Source organism: Balaenoptera physalus (genome assembly GCF_965194825.1).
Source record: "Balaenoptera physalus genome assembly, chromosome: 4".
NCBI lineage: Eukaryota > Metazoa > Chordata > Mammalia > Artiodactyla > Balaenopteridae > Balaenoptera > Balaenoptera physalus.
Genome location: NC_138891.1, coordinates 25987932 through 26010039, shown reverse-complemented (window position 1 = coordinate 26010039; position 22108 = coordinate 25987932). Strand labels below are relative to the sequence as shown.

The 22108-nt window shown below is 43.1% G+C and overlaps 1 protein-coding gene and 1 long non-coding RNA gene across 23 annotated transcripts in view; one reads left to right on the top strand and one right to left on the bottom strand.

Moving 5' to 3' along the window:
• The window catches only part of SLC9A9 (solute carrier family 9 member A9), a 683127-nt gene that overhangs the window by 384871 nt on the left and 276148 nt on the right, over window positions 1-22108 (top strand). For all 21 annotated transcript variants that reach the window (XM_082461227.1, XM_082461222.1, XM_082461225.1 and 18 more), the window contains 2 exons: window positions 13731-13869; window positions 18252-18357. In XM_082461227.1, coding sequence (XP_082317353.1) covers window positions 13731-13869; window positions 18252-18357 — 245 coding nt within the window. The remainder of the gene's footprint in view (window positions 1-13730; window positions 13870-18251; window positions 18358-22108) is intronic.
• The window catches only part of LOC309660550, a 192673-nt gene that overhangs the window by 157507 nt on the left and 13058 nt on the right, over window positions 1-22108 (bottom strand). The gene's annotated exons all lie outside the window — the stretch shown is intronic.

Here is a 22108-nt window from a genome sequence, read left to right as displayed (position 1 = left end):
TGAGTTGATCAGTGCAAATATTTTCTGGGAGTTGGCTTGTCACCAGGTGAAACTCCATCAGGCTGTCTCAGGAAGCTGTTTATAACAGGAGTGAGTTTTGTTTAACACAGGAATGAAAGGCACCCAGATTAGGAAAGCTTTTCATAGGACATTGTCTATGAAAAGTCCTTTGACCCAACCAGAGGAAGCTAGTGTGTCATTCAGCCCCTCATCTCTGTCCTCAGCACACAGCATCTATGAAGCACTGCAGGCCCCAATGAAAGCAAGTGCCTGTTTTTGGATTCTTTTTATCTCTATGCAGCGTGCAGTGAGCTGTGAATTGGTGATCGCCATGAAAGCAAACTACATCGGTTTCATGATTTTTCCTTGATTGTTGCTGATCTGCAATTCTATACAACTTCATTAGATACTTTCTGTTCATGAACATTTTTGCTTCAGGTATAGCAACGGGATTTCTGTGGTATGTCTATCTTGGTGTCCCCTTCTCCAGCAAGGCTGCTGGAAGTTAAACTCTGCTGGATTTGTAAAACAACCGTGGATCTTTTGGTCTTAACTATTGTTAACAATTTACATGCATCTTCTTTTTTGGTACTACCCCAATAACCTTCTGCTTTACAGGCCTCATTAAGAAAAAGATGAATTCAGTACATGTATTACTCATTCCACCTCAGAAGATTCTTATAATGTTTCTGACACCTTAATTGGAATTCCTGAATGCCTCTATATTCTTAGAAGAAGAGCTCAGTTTTTATTGATTTCTTTTGAGCAAATGGTGAAAGATAATCATTCCAACAATAATATTGATATAAATAACAGTAACAACAATAATAGCAGCTCACATTTATGGAGTGCTTTCTATGTTCCAAGTAGAAGCACTGTACACGTATTAACCCAGTTAATCCCCACTCTATGAAGGAGGCACAATTGTTATTATCACCATGTTTTAGATGAAGACACTGTGACACAAGTAAGTAATTACTATAAAGAGACAGTAGTCACCACATGGCAGCACAGGGTGAACAACTGCATGAGATGATATGAGACCTGGGTTGGTGCTGGCATGAACATCAAGAGACACGGAGTGTACGTAGTTTCATGACAAACTCATTCGATGTGGAGAAGAGCCCTGCATGAAGAAATCCTGACCTACAAGCAGCAGTAGGTGGTCAGCAAAACTCCTCATGTCGAAATGAATATATTCACTAATGCAGTTTTTTTCTTACAAATTAGTACTAGAAGTCCTAAAATGTTAACCTTCCGTGAGTAGTCTTTGCCTCTATCCTATGAACGTGAAACGTTTGTTGAGTTATTTATCTGTGTGTACACTCAGGCAATGGATCCAAGTGTTTTCACTTCCCAGTCTACATGGCACACGGGCTTTCACTAGTGAGACCTGAGTTGAATGGCTGCCGCTCCAGTTACTAGTGAGTTACTTGGGGCAAATGATTTACCATCCCTGAGTCTGTTTATCTCTAAAATGCAAATACTTTCTTCATTACATTGTTGGAAGGATTAAATGAGGTGAGATATATAAAGTTACTTAATTTCCATAAGCCGTAGTTTCCTCATCTATAAAATGGAAATCATAATAGCACCTACTTTAGGGGGTCACTGTGAGGGTTCAGTGAGATAATGTTTATAAAAATGCTTAACATAGCGCTTGACACATAGTGAATGCTCCATAGTAACAAATACAGCGAATAATATGTATTTTGAGTTCTCAGTAAATGTTGGAGCACCTGACCCCCTTCTCCATTTCAACCTTGGGGATTATTAATATTTGGTCTTTCTTACACCTGTTAATGATTATATTTTAATTTTAATTAGATTTCCATCTTTAGTGGCTATTAACCTACTTTTCTATATCTTTTTATATCTATTATGACTAAAAGTTTCACATATTACAGTACTCTTTGGAGCTAAGATTTCATTAGTGAGGATTAAAGGAACTGAAAAGTTAGAGAAAGGGTTGAAGTCCCCATTAGATCATGAGAATTAGTGTCTCTCTCTCTCTCTTTTAAATAGGTTCACAGTAGTGGAATTCAAATTCCTGTTTCTGCTTCAGAAAAGAAAGAAAGAAAGAAAGAAAACAAAATAAGAAGAGTATTTGCGAGTTACTTTTATCTTTAGGACTATCTCAGATTCACTTTCCTCTCAATATTAGGTGCAAGAGAAAATTTCTCAAAGCCCACAGACTAATCCAATTCTGACAAGACTTTTCAGGCTGAATCGCAAAGTAATTTAATATCTCCTTTCAAAGAAAATGTACATATAATTCATAACAAACCTTTAACTCTTCTTCCCTTTTAACCAATTTTAAGCTCAGAGCTCTCTTTGTCACTTTAAAGTTGGAACTTAATGGACCAGAGCCACTTAGGAACCTGTCAAAGACTTTATTCCGTGCTGAAATTTGTAACTGTTCTTGATGTCATTATCAACATGGCTCCCACCTAAATCATCGGCGCCTTCACTGCATCCCCACTGAAGTACTGCCCCTTGCTCGCTGAATACTCAGCCATTTCCAATGGCAGGATTTGGGTAGAAAGCCAAGTACCCTCCATTCCTCTCCTGATAGTCCTGGAGGAAGCTGGAAAGAGATAGGGGGTCAATGACCTGGGGGCAGGAGGTTCCTCGAGGCCACATTATCCAGCTGTCTAGTGCGTGAATTTTCTCCATAACACCCTGACAGGTAACACTTTCATTCTATGTTTAAGTATCTCCAGTGACAGAGAACTTGACTTTTATAGATCTCATTTCATTTTCCATCAGATCTAAGAATTAGGAAATTCTGCAATAGAATATAAAGCTGAAATCTTTCTCCCTCTGATGTTTTGCTCGTGGACTTTATTTTGCCTTCTGGAAACACAGAGAATGAGGCCAGTCCTCCCTCTGCATGACCACCTTTCAAATGCTCACTGTAGCTGTTCCTGCTAAATTCATCTGTCCTTTAAACTCCCCTCCTTCCTTACTTCTTCTTCCCCACCACCCTACTCCTTCTCCTGTGGTCTGCTATGGTTTGTCAGGTTTCATTCAGGTGGTGCCATCCAGACCAAAGAAGAAAGCCCCCTCTGATCCAGCCATGGGGGAGGACAACGGGACCATGCTGACTCCTGTCTAGCTTCCTCTACTGTTATTAACATAGCCTTCACCTGGAATGTTCTATACCATGCTCCCCTACCCCAAACCCTCCAGTGGATGCCCTTTCACCCCTAGAGGAAAATCCTAAGTCCTAAGAAAGTCCCGAAAACTTCCACAAGACCTGGCCCCAGCCCAGTCTCCAGCCCTGTCTCCTACCACTTTCCCCTTGCCCAATCCCCTCCAGCCACACTGCCTCTGCTTCAGGGACTAGAAAACTCTCCCCACTCTTTTCATGCAGGACTCCACTTAATAATGGTTTTCAGAGAAGCCTTTCCTGACCATCCTAACTAAAACAGCACCCTCATCACTCTCTATTCCATCCCTTCATGCTGCTTTCTTTCTCTTTTCTGTCTCTCCTTAAATCATATGTTTACTTGTTTAGCTATTTATTATGTTGTTTTCTCCACTGGAACGTAAGGAACATGAGGTCAGAAGCTTTGTTGTGTTCCCTGCTGGATCTTTAGTGTCTAGAACAATGTCTGCACATAGTAGGTGCTCAAGAAACATTTGTTGTTAGAATGAATCCATTAATTCAGCCTGAGATCGTATTGTTCTGGGGGCAGCCGTGATATACTAACTCATACTTCCCACAAAATTCTCCTTGTCTTGTGGTGCCAGACATCAAAATGGCAAAGTGATATTTGTCAAGGATTTGGAAAAATCACTGTTTGGTGTGAATCTGGACCCTAAGGGAGCGGTCATTAACTAAACAGTCCTTCAGAAGCTGAAAGAGTTCATTAATGGCCCTCCTGAAACACAGCCCTTGACCCTGCAGGGCTGTTGGCCCTTGGGAAGGTGAGACCCTGTGGTTCTAACTCAAGCTCAGTGAACTTCTGGCCAGAACCACTTATTATTAAAAGGCAGCTTTTCTAACCTCCCAGGGTGCCTGGAATGCCCCCAATTCCTGAAGTCATTATGTTTTACAGCAGGTTCTCCTGACAGAACTTCATCAGCCTTTGGCAGAACATAAGCCAGAATAATGGGCAGGCAGATGCCAGAATGAATTCCAATGTGTACACACAATTCTTGGCCCCATAAAATCAATTCCTTATTCATAATTAAGCAACTTCTTGAGAAAGGGCAGGTTGGTAGAGTTATTAAAAGATAAATAATAGATAAGGATCCACTTGTTTCTTTTTTGGGGGGGAAATAAAAAATTTTAAACACAAAATAGCACTGTAATTAGTTTTTCTTCTACTTTCTTACCTGTGAAACTCAGGGCCAACCAAACAGAGCGGCTTTTACAAATTTCCATCTATGTTGTATTTCTCCTTAAAATGTATCCTTCAGAGCAGAATGACAAGGCAACTCTAGATAGATGGGGAGAAAAGAAACCAGAAGCACCCGGACATAAAGGTCACAAGATGCGTCATCCTGTGGGTTTTTGCCCATTTTCCAAACTGGGTTTAGGGAGCAGACCTGAAACAAAAGTTGCTAAATGCCTCGGTACTAAAAGGAGCGTCAGGGGTCCCCAGCACTTAGAACCACACACCTCCCAACAGGCTTAACTGGCAACAGAATCAGCCTCATTTCCTCCAATTCCTACCCCATCTCCTTGGTCTCAAAACAGTGTATGAAAGGAGTGGGAAAGAAAGGGGGTCCTCCTTGGAGAGACTGCAGTGTTTGAGGTGTGAAGCTGTTACCCCTCCCCATGAGGGAGCTTCCTCTCCCCTAAGTCAAGTGGAAGGAACGCCACTGGAATCACCCAAATAGATCGAGACTGCTGCAAGAGGAAGGCTGCCAGCTTGTCCCCGTGGGAGGAACTGCCGAGGGGCTGAGCCCCTCTCAAAACAGAGCGGGGAAGGAGGTTCTTGGACGTGGCTTCTCGGAGTGAGAGAGCAGAACGCGGGGATTGGCCTACAGATTTCTGAAAGGAGTCAGCTGGAGTCCTCTGTGTCAGCAGGACCTGAAGGCTCCCTAGTCTGGTGTGTTTGGGGAGTGCGCAAGGTGAGCCCTCCTAGAAGCGTGGTGCATGGCCCCTGGAGGGTGCTCGGGGTGCCCCAGCTAAAGGGGACTGGAGATCAAGAGAGGTGTGAGAGCCACCGAATTCCCCAAGTGGCCCCGATCCACGCCATAGAAAAGGGCTGGGAATATATAGAGCTGGCAGGGCAGAAGGAAAACTGAGTGGTCCCTGTGAGGGGATTCTTAATAAATTGGAGGTGCCACCATGTCAGCAGGGGCTTCCAAGAAACGGACCAAGCAGGGACAAGAGTGAGGCCAGGGACCCTGTCCATTGTGGCCAAACAATTGGCCACAAAAGGTGGAGAGCTTGGCTCCCCATCACTCCTCCATGCCTCTAACACCAGGGGGCGCTGGTGCTCAGGAGGGAGGTGGAGGTGAGCATTCCTAAGCACTTTTTTTTTTTTTTTTTGGCTGTGTCGGGTCTTTGTTGCTGTGCAAGGGCTTTCTCTAGTTGCGGTGAGCGGGGGCTACTCTTCCTTGTGGTGCGCAGGCTTCTCATTGCGGTGGCTTCTCTTGTTGCGGAGCACGGGCTCTAGGCTTACGGGCTTCAGTAGTTGTGGTGCACAGGCTTAGTTGCTCCACGGCATGTGGGATCTTCCTGGACCAGGGCTTGAACCCATGTCCCCTGCATTGGCAGGTGGATTCTTAACCACTGTGCCAACAAGTGCACCACTCCTCCCTTTCACGTCATCCTGCCTGCTGCTCTAGAATATTCTGCAGGGAGAAGAAGGACCTTGCTTTGAAGATTTAGGTTTTAAGCTGGACAGCACTAAGTTGTGATAACTGAAAGGAAGTGAATAATGGAATTTGACCAAGACATCATTAACGGACCTATACACCCAGCACAAAGAGGATTCAATATAGTACAGTTGGAAGAATCAAGAACTCTGTAATAAACTGGTGCTAGTAGTTTAAATTTTTTTGTTAGGGATTAAAGATTTGGCAGAGAAAATGGAAGGTCCTTTTTGTATATCTTTGGCTATAGTAATCATCTTCCCATCTTTTTCTTGATTACATTCATAGAAATTCAAAAAGGGATGTGATATATATGCTTAAAACTTTCCTTTTGGGCTTCCCTGGTGGTGCAGTGGTTGAGAATCTGCCTGCCAATGCAGGGGACACGCGTTCGAGCCCTGGTCTGGGAAGATCCCACATGCCGCGGAGCAACTAGGCCCGTGAGCCACAACTACTGAGCCTGCGCGTCTGGAGCCTGTGCTCCGCAACAAGAGAGGCCGCGATAGTGAGAGGCCCGCGCACCGCGATGAAGAGTGGCCCCCGCTCACCGCAACTGGAGAAAGCCCTCGCACAGAAACGAAGACCCAACACAGCCAAATAAATAAATAAATAAATAAATAAATAAATAAATAATTTTAAAAGGTGCTAATAATTTTTTAAAAAAACAACAAAAAAACTTTCCTTTTAAAATTTTAAAGTGGCATTGATTCATGTTAACAAGAGAAGTGAGACTGAACTGGGAGATAGAGAAGCAGGTTGTCCCAATCAGGCACCCAGAATAGTGAGTAGATTGTGGGAGTTGGGAGGACCTGTCAGAGGTGAGCATCATTATGAAAGAAGGCTGCCCAGGAGCTTGAGGTTGTTGAGTAGTTTCTGTGGGTAATTATGGGGAAAATATTTTAGCAGTAGCAGTAAAGAGTAACAGGAGTGGGTGGTAATGGAAGCCGGGTGGTCTTGAGAAAGATTGTAAGAATCAGGAGAGAGATGACTCAGTAGGGTCCAGAATGGGAAGGTGGCCAGAGTTTTGGAAGGGATGGCATTGGCGGCAGTGATGGTGGTTCCATTTATAGAATACTTTCTATACATTATCTCGTCTTCATTCTCAGCATGATTGCAATAACTTCTTCCCTACTTCTTCTTCTTTCATTTTCTCCTCCTCGCCCCGCTTCTCCTTCTTCCTCATGGCTGGCATTTATTGAGCATATGTGCCACATGCCATTCTACACAAAACAATTTGTATGATCAAATGATCCCTGATACCAAGAGCTTCTAGACCAGGGACCAGTCAGAGTGTGAGAGAGACAGGTGATGACATCTCAGTTCTGTTTTGGTTGAGGTACTGATTGGACATCTAGTTTGGGATACTTCTTTTAGAACTAAACCAATCTCTCAGCTTGAGAAAGAGATGGAAAGACAGACAAACAACACGATGATGAAGAAGAAGAAGAGGAAGGAGGAGGGGGAGGGGGAGGAGGAGGAGAAAAGGAAGAAGAAGAAGGAGTAAGTGTAGGAGGAGGAGGAGGAGGAGGATGGGTTATTTGAAGAAGGATGATTAACTTAAGAAATGCTCGCAAGAGGGAGGAGATGTGGAAACATATGTATGTGTATAGCTGATTCACTTTGTTGTAGAGCAGAAACTAACACACCATTGTAAAGCAATTATACTTCAATAAAGATGTTTAAAAAAAAAAGAGTAATCACAAATATGCAAAAAAAAAAAAAAAAAAAAGAAAGAAATGCTTATCTAGTTCTTACTGTGTGCCAGGTACCATTTTGAATGCTTTATAAACATTAACTGATTGACTTCTCATAGCAACCTTATGTGATAGGTACTATTATTATCATTCTCATTTTATTATCATTTTTTAATTATCATCATCATAGGAAACTGAGGTGCATATAGTCTAAGTAACTTGGTCAACTTCACACAGCCGGTAAGTGGCAGAGCTGAGATTTCAACCCAGATCTCAGATTCAGATACTATGCCCTTAACGCTACCTCAGTTGCCAGGGGGTTTCCTGTAGGAACATCATAAAGATGAAAAGATGGGTTGTTGAGAAGCACTGGAGTTTCGATGGTGTCTGTGAGTCTTAAATGATACAGCCAGCAGTGTGATCCTTGTTCATGTTGCTCTCATCAAAGGAATTTAGGATATTTCATCCATTTCAAAAATTTTGAATAAAAGATATGCATATTTATTTCTGAGACTGTATGCAGTACACTATCATCAAACTAGTTTTTGGTGAATAATCTGTTCCTGAACAGAATGAATCAGAATCAATAACCTGGACTTATATCCAATTTATAAGATGAATATTTAAACACCACTGTGTATTTCTGGCCATGTCCTTTTCAAGGATATCGGTTCTATCCAACTCAAACATTCTTTTCCAGAAATCTGCAGATCACAGATCTATCTTCACCAGCATGTGCTATAAACAGTGCCTCTTCAGAGTGGTGTCCCAAAGAGCAAGCACCACACAGATAAGCAGGAAGCCCAGTTCCTCTTCCCTGCCTCTCCCCGCTCTGATATTTGCATCCGCTAATGGTTCAAGCATCTCCCTTGGTGCACGGGAGGAGGTATTTCCCTTTTAAGTCCAAAGTGCTGAAACCGTTAGAACATGATCTTCCGTCCTTTCTCAGGTTGAAGTCAGAAAACTCTACAGATGCTACCCAAACCCTTGGTCATTTCCAAAAACACCCTCTGCAGCTGCTGCTCTATAATCCAGAGGCTTAGTGTTGAAGCTGCAAACCAGAGCCCAGAGAGATGCCTCCTTTGCCAGGGCTTAGAGCCTGGAGGAACAACGTCCTAAAATCCTGGCAGTCGGGGGAGATACAATGTCTCTGGGACCTAAGGCTCCTGCTTTCTTCGCCTCACTCTTCACCAGAAGCCAGAGGGCTTTGCCTGCAGAATGTCCTCTGCTAAACTTGGGGAGATGTAACTCAAGTTCAGTCTCCTGGCCTGTTCTTGTCCTGGGGCACGTCCCTGTCCGGGCTGCTGAGGACGCTCCTTTCCTCCTTAATCCACGGAGCCAAGGGCTCCGCACAAAACGTAACAACCTACTGGCGTCACTTCTGTGGCTGTTTCCTCCCTGGAGACCCTGATGTTCCCGTGCACAAGTGACTTGTCCCTCTGCAGCAACCTGGAAGCACAGTGTGCCGGGAGGGAAGCCACACCCCATCGGCCCGTAGTTGGAACCAAGGCCTGGTTCAGCCACAGCGCTCTGCTCTCTCTGATTGCAAGCCTGTGGAAGTTCTTAGCAGAATGGTGATGATCATGGCAGTGGTGGTGACGATGGTCAACATTCATTGAGAGCCTATGTTTTGTGCACATAATCAGCACTCAATGAATGGCCCTACAACCTATAAGATAAATATATAGGTTTTTTTTTTTTTTTTTTTTTAATCTTAATGGTTTTTTTTGGCCGCGCACTGAGGCATGCCGGATCTTAGTTCCCCAACCAGGGATCGAAACCGTGCCCCCTGCAATGGAAGCACGGAGTCTTAACCACTGGATTGCCAGGGAAATCCCTCTTATTTTTTTTTAATAGGTTTTTAAATGTACCTCATATTCTCACACATTTCTGTGGGATACGTACTGTTATGGCCATTTTATAGACTTTGAAACCGAGCCTGAGTGATGGAGTAACTTAACCAAGGCCATACAGCCAATAAGGATGAGATCTTTGAGGCTCAAGTTAAGGGTCTCAAGTGTTAACTTCAAGCTTGGATTGATGACCCTAAAAGTCCCCACAACATGACTACATGGAGTCAATGCCTGATAAAAAATCTTGTAGATGATGATCCCTTTTCAAGATGACTAGCTTTTGCAAGCCTCTTCTCTTCCTGCATTTCTTCCTTATTTCCTTCCTGCTTTCCAGTCAGCCTGCCCTCGTTCCCTCAGCCTTTATATAGCCTGCCACGGGCCGGGCATCAGGCTGTGTCCTGGGCATACAAGGAGGAAAGAGACCCAGGCCAGGCCTAGCAAAGCTGAAGTCCAGGAGCAGGAGGCAGGCATGAAAGCAGGTTTCCAGGAGAAGCCCTGCGTCTCACCTGCTAGTGGGACGGGAGAGAGGGTTCTGCTGCCCCATGCAAGGTGCTCCGCGCTCTCCTTGCACGTGGGAGGGTGCCACTCGTGTTCCATCCACACATGAAACCCAGGGTTCTGGTGCCTGAGCTCCTATTGCCCTTAGAATCAGAACCACACTCACTCAACAGTCCTGATGTGGGTTCATGTTTGCCTCCCAACAAGATCACTTTTTCAAGGGAGAAACAAGAAATCTACATTTTGAACTTAGTAGCTATATGATCTTTATTTCTCTGACTCTTAGCTTCTGTATTTTATTTTTAAAAAGGAAGGGGGAGAAAAGAAAGAAAAGGACGGATAACCATATACTTGCCCTAATTACCTGGCAGAGATGTGATAGGATCAAATACAGTTATAATGCAGGCATAAAAGGACTAAATATTACATAAATGTGAGGGCTTTTGTATATTCTTAAGGTGGAATTTAAAGCTCCGAGTGATGCCACCTACCTGCCTTTACCCCTCCGCCAGTGCCCACATACATGCTCCCAGGCTCCAGCCATAACTATATAGTCCCACTTTGAAGTGCCCTCAACTCTCCTGCCTCCTTGCCTTTGCTTCCACTCTTTCCACTAGCTGGAATGCCTGCTCCCCATCACTGACTGTTGACTTGCTCAAATGCCATCCCCTCTATTCTAAACTAGTGCCCCTTTCCTCATTTGCCCCATTAAATGTTGCACATCTCTCACAATCACACTCAGCTCTGTGACTTGAGCTAGTTGTCATCTCTACCTTAGGCTTCTCTGCCTATGCCTTGCACATGGTCAGTAAAATGTTTGTTGGCTCAAATTCTGCTTCTCCTTTCCATGCCCTTCCCTGCCAGCCCACCACTCCCTGCATCGAATCCATCACCTGGTACATAGCAGGTACCTCATGCATCCCGACTAACATCCTGAAGTGCTTTAGGGTTGGCAAATCAATGAACGAGTCTCCATAGGTCAAGGAGAATTAAGCTCTTCCCTTTAGTTAAATCATATCTCACAGGGAAGGTATGAAATTTGGCTGCACCCTTTTGGGTGGGGATCAGAGCCCAGGAAGAAAACAGCATCTCCCAAAATGCAGACTATGAACCAGTGGAGATACCCAGACGATTTTAGGTGACACAAAGGGGAACTTTTTTTTTTCAAACTTAATAATTACATAATCTCATGTGTATTAAAAAGCAATATATGAAGCAAATCAAAACTATGATTTCATAAATATTATTTAATAAAAGCTTTTGCATTTGAATAAAAATGAGTTGATTTAAAAACAAACATTACATAAATAATGATACAGAATATGGCCAAAAGAAGTGATGGTGGTGCTTCAAGCTAGGGAAGCATCGGGACAGAGAAAACACTTCCAGCGAGTGCGAAGGTGAAGATGGGGTTGAAGAGATGCCTGTTCTAAGGGTCAGATCTGCTGGGAGCAGCCTTAGGAATTAACAGAAGTATTTACAAAACTGTGTTACTGTGCAAAAACCTTTGTTTGAAAGACAGACAGCAACTGGAATGTTTCCTCATCACTACTGTTTTTTTTACACACGCATCCATGGGCACCAAGTTTCAGAATGGCCATGGGGTTTTACACCCTTTCCCAGGACTGTCAGCTATAAAGGACCCAAATATGGGTTTACTTTTCCTTTTTTTCTGCAAAGCACAACACTTTACAAAAAGAAGAACACTTCAAAGGCAGTCTCTTTCTCACATACATATCAGGGCTCCATTTGAGATCCACATTCATCTTCCTTATCCAATTACATGATCAAAGCAGAAGTGTTTGAAACAACCTAATCAAAAAATGGGCAGAAGACCTAAATAGACATTTCCCCAAAGAAGACATACAGATGACCAAGAAGCACATGAAAAGCTGCTCAACATCACTAATTATTAGAGAAATGCAAATCAAAACTACAATGAGGTATCACCTCACACCAGTTAGAATGGGCATCATCAGAAAATCTACAAACAACAAATGCTGGAGAGGGTGTGGAGAAAAGGGAACCCTCTTGCACTGTTGGTGGGAATGTAAATTGATACAGCCACTATGGAGAACAGTATGGAGGTTCCTTAAAAAACTAAACATAGAATCACCATATGACCCAGCAATCCCACTACTGGGCATATACCCAGAGAAAACCATAATTCAAAAAGACACATGTACCACAATGTTCATTGCAGCACTATTTACAATAGCCAGGTCATTTTAGCAACCTAAATGCCCACTGACAGACGAATGGATAGAGAAGATGTGGTACATATATACAATGGAATATTACTCAGCCATAAAAAGGAATGAAATTGGGTCATTTGTAGAGATGTGGATGGATCTAGAGACTGTCCTACAGAGTGAAGTAAGTCAGAAAGAGAAAAACAAATGTTGTATATTAATGCATATATGTGGAACCTAGAAAAATGGTACAGATGAACCAGTTTGCAGGGCAGAAATACAGACACAGATGTAGAGAACAAACATATGGACACCAAGGGGGGAAAGTGGTGGTGTGATGAAGTGGGAGATTAGGATTGACATATATACACTAATATGTATAAAATGGGTAACTAATAAGAACCTGCTGTATAAAAAAATAAATAAAATTCAAAAAAAAAAAAAAGAGAAGTGTTTGGCCTACTTTGGGGGTTTAAAGACATCCAGGGAAAATTGGAACCCACTCCCCCGTTCTCTCTTAACTAGTCTTTAGACACAAAAAGTCAGGTCAGAGAGTTAACATACTCTCATCATCCGAGCCACAAGAGATTCAGTTACATCTCTGTAAAATCCTGTCTAATCTCAAGTCAGTGTGTCTGGTGTACTGTTTGCTCTCTAAGAGCTACAAAGTCCCTCCCAGCAGCCGCTGAGAAACTATTGATTTTGTCTGATTAGCTTTGAAGACCTTGTATTAAAATAAAAAGTGCAAAAAAAAAATCTGAAAAGTTACTTCATTAGTCTCCCGAAAGCTACTGGTTCTAGCACATCTGTTCATTTTGATGCTATAATACGGAGCTCATGTTTCCTAACATAGGACACACCTTGTCTTTACATTAACACTGTGGGATTTGAGGCCCCAGTTACAAACAAAAAAATAACAAATATGACATCCTCAAAAATATTTAAGTGAACAGACTGCCTATTGGTGGATTGATTTTTCTCTGTGGATATAAATCTGTTGGCAGCCACCAGAATTGGGGTATAAAAGATGACCTCAGGCAGCTGCTGCCATTTGTTTCAGTGGGAAAAGGAGGGTTTCTGTCTCTCCCCAGGGGTTAATACTGTGATGCTCTGAGCGTCCTCTGGGCGCTGTTTCTGAAGGGTTACACTGGAGAGGAGCAATGCTTTGTGGTTTATGACAAGATCACAGCAGAATATTTTGGGCATGCTGTGATTTGTATCGCCCATTTGTGCACAGGCCATAAAAGTACACTTTTTATCAGGAACATTTGTGAATATAGAACAGCACTGAAGACATATGGCCACTAAATAATTCACAGTTATCTATCATCTCCTCAGCAGATTCCTTATACACCTACCATGTTTTAATGCCTAGTTTGCTCAGAAACAATATTCCTTACGACCCTTCCTATATAAAAATGTTTAGTAACGGACAGCAATATATGGATGCCATGGAACTGGGTTGTAAGGAAGCGGAAAGCTTTGTGCCTTCTCCACCTCTCCCTGTCCTCATCCGTTTCCCCCCGAAAGCTTCCAACCAGCACCTAACCTCGTAGGAAAACGTGCCCTTCCCAAAACTGGGTGCTAAATTCTGACTTCTGGTGTTTGGGCCACGAGATGGGAGTCACTGACTAACCTTCACCCTCTTCTCTTTTCAGTTCTATATCCATTTACAGTCCCAAGGAGAATCCGAATGCATTTGACGCTGCGGCATTCTTCCAGTCCGTGGGGAATTTCCTGGGGATCTTCGCCGGCTCATTTGCAATGGGGTCTGCGTATGCTGTGGTCACGGCACTGATATCCTTTGTCTTGTGTGGAAAGCTGGGGACTTGTTAAGAGCAGTCAGCTTCCCTGGAACGTTTCTGAGGACTGACAAATTCCAGGCTAGGAAATGGTTAGACAGTCTTGTTCAAGTGCAGTAGGGCACCACTGGAGCCATCTTGATTCCAAGCCACCCCTCGAAGCATAGGTCGGTACCAGTGGAAGAGGGGCCCAGGCTCTTTTCCTGCCCAAGGCCAGTTCTAGCACTGCTCATACTGTCTGATCCTAGGATAGCAACAGTCTTAAAAAATTCCCACCTAGGAATATAGGTGGCCAGGGGGTATCAGGCTTGGATATATTAAGGTCAAGAGGAAGAACTGAAGATCCAAGATCAAGAATAAAACATGATTGACTGGGACTGATAAACTAAGTGTTCTCTGCCTCCTTTTCAAACTTGTATCAATCACTAGTTCACAGGGTTGGCCAAGCCAAAGATCACTGTGAGTTTAAACGAGAATCCACAGCTCTTTTATGGAAGGGGAACAGCAAGCAAAGCAGAAATGATGTTTGCCATATCCAGGCAATTGTGTCATCTTACTCCCTCTTTTTCAGCAGAGAGGTGGGAGGATGGGTAAAGTTCCTAGAGGATTTGAGCCAGGGAAAGAAGCTGGTCTGGTGAGCTCTTCACTCACAGCAGTTGGATGGGACAAAAATAAGTCAGATTTGAAGAGGAAAGCCAGAAGGCTAATGTCAAGTGTTAACTGAGGCTACAGAGAAGAGGCAGAACAAAGGACCAGAGACCTTGGGGAAAAGAGAAGTAAGAAAGGAGAAAGATGCAAGAAGGGTCAGGGATCAAGGCAAAGAAAGCAAAATGTTGGGGTCTTTTTTCATGAGGACTAGCCTAACAGTTCACTGAACAACTGCTAAAAGGCTAGGTTCTACTGAAGTTTTCTAAGATAAGTCAGAAGATGAATAAAACATGGACTCTGCCTTCAACTAATGACAAACTTGGAAAGACAAGCTCTACAGTAAGAGTTGGTTGGCAAGTGAGGGCTAAAGCTGCAGCCACCTTATTAAGATTATACAAATTCAAATGATGATGAGGCCACTGTGTCTGGGATAGTCCAACAGACTCTTGGCCAATCTTATGATTCTGGAAAATAATCTGAAAAGCAGTATTTACATGCAGAGTAGGACTTGGGCTTGACCTGAAAGATGGGTAGGATACAGGCAAAAGTCACATGATAAGAGATTCAGGAGAAGACCAGCATCCATGGAGGTGTGGTGGAGGGGGCACTGACATGGCACATGGCAGTTGTGCCTGCAAGGACCTGAGGGCTCAGGCTGGTGAGCGGTGGAAGATGAGGGGACACAGGTGGGATGGAGTCAGCTTGTGGAGTATCTTGGAGTGTTATTCAAAGGAGCCCGGGCATCTTTCTATGGTCCACAGTTACTGAAGGTTTCTGCTCAGGAGAGGGACACAATGAAAGTCCTGTTTTTAAAACATAAATAAGGAACTGGTATGTAGGGTGAATGAGAGAAGGAAGATTAAGATCAAGGAAAACTGTGATGATAACCTGTGGGGGGAAATTGGGAAGGAGGCCAATGTTTAGAAGAATCTCTAGGACTTAGTGATTGGTTGGTACTAAGAGATAAGGAAGAGGAGAGAATCAAAAGACCACCCCAAAGTCATGTCCTGGAAACCTTGGAGAATGTCAACTCCATTGACAAAAGTAAGTCGGAAAAGGTAGGGCTGACTTCCAGCTAAAAATAATGATTAACAATCTACCCAGTACTGGAGACATGTCAGGCCCCCTACTACTTGTTTTACATGCAATAACTCATTTAACCTTCACAATGGTTATATCACACAGATATTACTTTTACTGGACACTGGAGCTTAGAAAGGGTAAGCTATTGCCCAAGGTCGTACAGCTTGGAAGTAGAGCCAAGATCAAACCCAAGGAGTGAAACCGAGAGACAGACCATGCTCTTGATCACTACTCCCTGTTGCCTCTTAATTATTAAGTGGAATTACGATGGAAGTCACATGTTGTTTGGAGTAGAGTAATAGTAATGATCACAGCATTTAGTGAATGTCTAGCATGGACCTTTATATATATCTTCTTATTCGAATTAACCCTGTAAGACACAGGGTTACACAGGAGGAAACCGAGGCTCAAGAAGGTTAAGTAGCTCACTCTGAGTCACATATCAGTAATAATGAGCATGATATTAATTATGTCATCTTACATATGTTCAGAACCGTACCATGTGCCAGCCATTGTCCTTAGTATTTTGCATAGATTATCTCAGATAGTTTTTATAAGAACCCTGGCAGGGAGATACTGTTATTCCCCCAATTTTCAGCTGAAGAAACTGACACATAAGGTTAGGCAACTTGTCTAAGGCCACACAGCTAGAATATTTTAGGGCAGGAGTTTAAAACCAGGCCTTTGGTCCCAGGGATGGCACGAGGTGGAAGGGCTGAGATTGGAACATTTTTCTGCCCAGTGTGCAGGGAATGTATGGACACATAAGTAAACAAATTGATAAGGAAGGTAAAAATTCCTGGAGGCTGGATGTCTGCCCTGACATTGGATCAGATCTGGGGAAAGGGGTGGAGAAAAGGAAGAGGCAGGGGCTCAGTAACAGTGGCAACACCTGATGGCCTTGGGTCACAAACTCAGGCTGTGAAGGGGACAGGGGCACAGTCCATTCCGCCACCATAACCGCCTGGATGCCTTGTCCACTGTGAGGCAGAGGCTCCTCAGGGTGTGGGCCCCTGGGCTCCGGACAAGCTTAGGGCTTGACTCAGAACTGAACAACTTCCTGGAGGCCACGGAGAGAGAAGAACACTTTATGCCCAGTTGGTATTCTGTGACTCAAATCGGCCTGAGCCTTATCTTTACAACAAACTAGAAGAGGGAATTCAGAGGAACAAACTCCCTTAGAAACAAAGCCTTCCCTCCAAGTAAGAAGAGGGGACACTGGAAAAGGGTCAAAGGGCAGCCCATGTTTTCCTCCAGATAAAGAATTGCTTCCAGACCCTTACTGAATCTCTTTCCAGAAAAGATGTTTTACAAAACAAATTTATTTAAATCACACTAATTGAAAAACTTACACATCCTTTGTTACATACCAGGCACTCTTCTGAGTGCTTAACATATTATAAGTGGTTGATATACCTAGGAGGTAGGTTGCGCTATTATGCCCATTTTCAGACATGGAAACCAAAGCGAAGAGTGGCCCACGGACCCGTCTAAGCTGATACAACGAATACGAGCCCAGGTAGAGTTGCCTTCCAGAAGCCACACTCCCAACCATGACATTATCCTTAGTATTTTGTGCTTTCTAAGACTTTACAAAACATTTTTAATATCTTCATTGCATGTTCCTCTGCACATTGTCTGAGCAGGTATTATTCTTATTGCCAGTTCACCTAGGATACAAATAAGGCTCACAGAGGTTACCATGCTGCTCAGAGATCACACAGCCAGTGACTAGCAGAGCCAAGACTCAAACCCAGATCTTCTAACGCAGAGGTCATACTTTTTGCTTCCTTGCCCTGCTGCCAAACATCTCTTAATATGGAATCTTCCTTACACTTTGTTGTAGAAACATAAAAAATGCAACAGCATAACATCTCTTTTATCTGTCAGGGCATTTTCCGCCTAGTGGTGGACACAATTACAATGTAGCCCTTTCCCATCCATCACTTACTCCTAATCATCTCCCCATAGCCCATTCTCTGCCTGACTCAGATCACTGTGCCTTTGTTCTATTTGCAATTTATAGACCATTGACCAAGTGTCATCCTGGCCAAAATGAACCATTGCCCGCCAAAGGGCATCTTGCTCGACCTAGAAATAATACCCATTTTCCTCCATCCTACTTTTACAAAGAGAGTCCGGGCAGTTTCCCTATCACTGAACATAAATGCTCCTCCTGATCCAATTTCTATCCCCAAGAGAGAAGGTTCTCCAAGGTGATCTGTCCCCAGACCAGCACTCCCTGGGCAGCAGTGGCCTCCTGCAGTATTGACACACCGGCAGCGTCTCACCCAGCCTCACTCCCCTCGGCTTTGTTTTCCCAGATCTGCCAGTATTCTGAGGGGAAGAACACTTCCCAAGGGCTGAGGCCAAATTTTAGAAATTTTGTGTCTACACTTAGCTGATTTTATCCTCTTAGTAAGACGTCTTTTTTATCTGAACACCAGTTTGCATTTTTATAGGAGTGTTCAGCCCGCAATGAAGCATGACTCCTGCTGGCCTTCAAAGTAAAGTCTCAGTCAGAGTTACTGTCAGGTCTGAAAATTAGTTCTCTCATCTAAAACACAACCAGATTCGTTTTTCTCAGCCAAAAAGGAGATTTATTCATAAAAGCAGTTGTTATTTCCCTTAACGCGTCTTTGTCACTTGACCAAGTTTACCAAACTGCGTGAGTTCCCTATGCTGGAAACGGGCCTGTTTTTCCTCCTGTCTTGGAGCGCCTTCCTGTCTGCCGAGGCCGCTGGCCTAACAGGTCAGTGTTTCGTCCAGCGCAGCAAACTGGATGTGTGAACACATGTGTTCCCCTGCCTCTCCCCATGCCCCCCTCCCTGACCCAGCCGGAGGTGGAATGGAGGCCCTTTTCTATAGGTTTGTGTCAGAATCAGCCTCTCCTGGGCACCCTGGGGAGAAGAAAAAAAATCATCCATTTATACAACAGGTCAACTGAAAGTCTCCAAACTGCCGTTTCCTCTTCTCTCCTTGCTGGTCAGGAAGGGGATGTTGACATCTATGAATGACTGGTATACTGAGGCGATGGCTGACTTTACAAATAGGAGTCTCTGCTCAGAGTGTGAAGGGATGCACAGCCGCTTTGGGGGAAGGGGTGGTGGCCTTCCATTGGCTGTTAACAGCAGCGCCCACGTAGGCAGCCTCTCCCGCTGTGCTCACCTCCACACACGGCCGTGTTTAAAGATCTTTGCGTACGCTCCATGGCAGGCCAGAAAACAAGGAGCTCACTTGGTGGCTTCACGGTTTAATTAATGTCTCTTACTGTAGAAAGTCTGTATGTAGAGTCCTCTGAGATGCAGCAGTTGATAGAGAGAGAGGCAGTCCCTAAGGTCCCAGGGGCCACGCATCCTTGTATCTGGATTCGGCAATTAGATTGCCTTTCTGCAACAGCGAGGGTTTGCGCTTGGCTAGCTGCAACGATTGGGTACTTTTCCATGTAGAGGAATCACCGTGGCTCTGAGCAAACTTTCAAAGCTGTTTCTCTCCGTTGGCTTAGCTCCTCGCTTCTCCCGGGTTTCAGACCTGGATCCCTTGCTGCTCACTACATCTTAATTGACTTTCAAGTGGTGAGACTCCCCCCGCCCCCCTCCGAAGTACTAACTGGGAATAAGGTATGCCTCCCTGGGTACTTGCATTGTAAAAGGTGGTACTTTAAGTGTAAATAATAATAAAAGTTGATATATAGTGAAAGCATACCATGAGCCAGGTGCTGGCTAACTGCCTTTCATGGATTTTCTCATTCATTTACAGAAGGACCCAAAGTTAGCGACTATGCCCAGTTTACTCAGCCAACAGTAAGTGGTGGAGCTGGGATTTCAAATAAGGAGATCTGATTCTAGAGCCTGGGCTCATGGGTACCAAGCACTGCTACCTTGAATGAAATTCTATCTATAGAATATGAGACAGGCCCCCAGGAGTAGGAAGATATTTGGGGCCCCAGAAGCCTGCCTCGTCCATTTGCTTCTAGGCTGGTTTGGCCTCTCCTGTGAAAGCCATGGCAAATCTTTTTTGTAATGATAATCTGTTGCTCTGGGCAGCTGACCCACCTTACTTCATAGCCATGGGAACCAAGCTATTTCCACAGACTTTGAGGGTGTCTGTTGCTGATACAGACAGCCACCTGCCAGTTATTACGACACTATAAATCAAGACTGCATTACCAGAGGCCATCCTACCAGGCCCAGTATCATTCCAAACTATTCTAACCCAACATCCATTATATTAGAGCCTTACCATGTTATTAGAAAGGTTGCTAAAGAGCTTATGCATTGCAAAGAAAAAGGATGCGAGTGTCTCTTAAATGAAATAATGGAGGAAACAATTTACATACGTCATTCAAAAAACTGTGGTTCCCTTTCCTCCACATTCTATGCCCTTTTCAGCACTTACCATATTGTAAAATGATGTAAGTAATGTTAACAATAAGAATACATATTTGACCTTCTGGAAAGGTAAAGAAGTACCTTAACTCACCTGATATATTTTAGTCTACTGTTGATCATTGTAATAAACACACACACACACACACACACACACACACTCACACACTTACATACACACATCCCAATGCTTAAGATTGTTTCTGTTTGTGAAGATTGTCTATTTCCTGATCCAGTTCAGTAATATCTTGTTTTCTTAACTGTTTTTAAGGTTATGGTCCACGTATAAACTCTTAGTTTATCTGTGCCTTGCTCTTTTGCTATGCTTTTGACCTGATACCCTTATTGGATACCATGCAGATCACTTCTGAGGAGCCAGCGTCATGGGGTGGGTCGATGCATGTGTGGGCCTTGGTAGCAGAAAGACCCAAATGTCCACGTCTGCACCCAGGGGAGCGCTCATCCAGAACAGTACTCCAGATGAAGCAACATGCCCGAAAGGCATTTGATGCAAATCAAACTTTAGGTGTGAGCATTTTGTACTGCCAAAGACCAAGCCTGCTTAGTCCAAATTACTTATGTGTTTGTTTGTTTATCATTTAATCCTCGCCTATTTCTAAATTGGCTTTGAGACAACTCATAACATGAGCCATGCATATCAAGGGACCGTTTAGTTGAGGCTAGACACTCAAGTGCTTCGGGATAGAGTTTTTCTGCAAAATAAGGCAGCTGTTCATTGCTGTGGTTTGGCAACAATAAATATAGCTCCGAGCTTTCTGGCAGCCAAAGCCAAAAGGGAAACATGATGAGTTATATAGGAATAATACAGTACTATAAAAGGAAGTTACAATTATTTGTAAAAATGGGCAAACTTTTTTTCTAAAACTTTAGGGGAATTTATCACACGCATCTTTATGTAAGGGCCTTTGAGCACCGTAACAGACAATGTGTTGTTTTAGGGAAGGTGGAGATCCATTCTTCATGTAGTCATTTCTCATATCAACCTTCAATAAAATCTGGTGGTGTGGCATCAAATTATATTCTCTGAGGATATTTCATGCAGTAAGAAAATCTTTTTATCTCTAATCCACAAGTAAACTAATATAACGCAAAACTAAAATCTAGAAAAACATTTCAGAAAGTGCTTAACGAATGAACATATGACAATGAATATAGTGAAGTAAATGAAATGAGCTATTAAATAGTTTATGAGTAACTGTAGTGGTAACCAGCCATCCTGGGGCCCTGAATGGGTTCACTGACAACACATCATGTAGGACCTAGAAATGGTGTTCACACACAGTGGGTTCTCAGCAGAATTCCCCCAGCCCTGACATTGCTGGGTGAGGGCTCGAGGGTGCCCATCAAGGGAGCAGACCTCTAGGCCTGCCGTCCCTACTTCACCCCTCTTATTGGTTCCACAGACTGGGTTTTCACCTAAGATTTCATTTGAAGAAAAGGATTTCTGTTGCTTTAAACAAAATATATCTGTTTTAAGAATATATTTTTTATTTTTTCTTACTACCAAGGTAAGGCATATACATTGTAGAAAATTTGGAAAATGTAGATTTACAGAAGGAAATAAAATTAGAGTTACCTGTATTCTCACTGCCTATTAATAACTATTGTTAGTATTTGTCTGGATTGATCTAATTATATGCAAATACATATATGTAATTAAATATATACATGCATACATATATGTAATTACCTTTTTATTTTTAAGTAACTTGCTTTTTTTCACTTAACAATTTATAGTGAATGTTTTTCATGGCATTAAATATTCTTCTATAGTATTATTTTTAGTTGCTGCCTAGTACTATATCATATTAACTTGCCATAATTTATTATACCAACCTTTTGATTGTTTATAGTTTTAAACATTGTTAATATGATTGCAATGGTAATCCTTATAGCTTGATGTATGAACTTCTATTTATATATCTGCCTAAAAATAAAATTCCTGGGTTAACAAGAATGCTAACATTTTAATGTCTTGGAAAAATTTATCTGAGTTATCCTCCAGAAAATTTGCATTCCTTTATACTTCACCAGTGATGTAAGGGAGAGCTCATTCATTCACATCTTCATCACCCAAACTCATATTCACCCCTG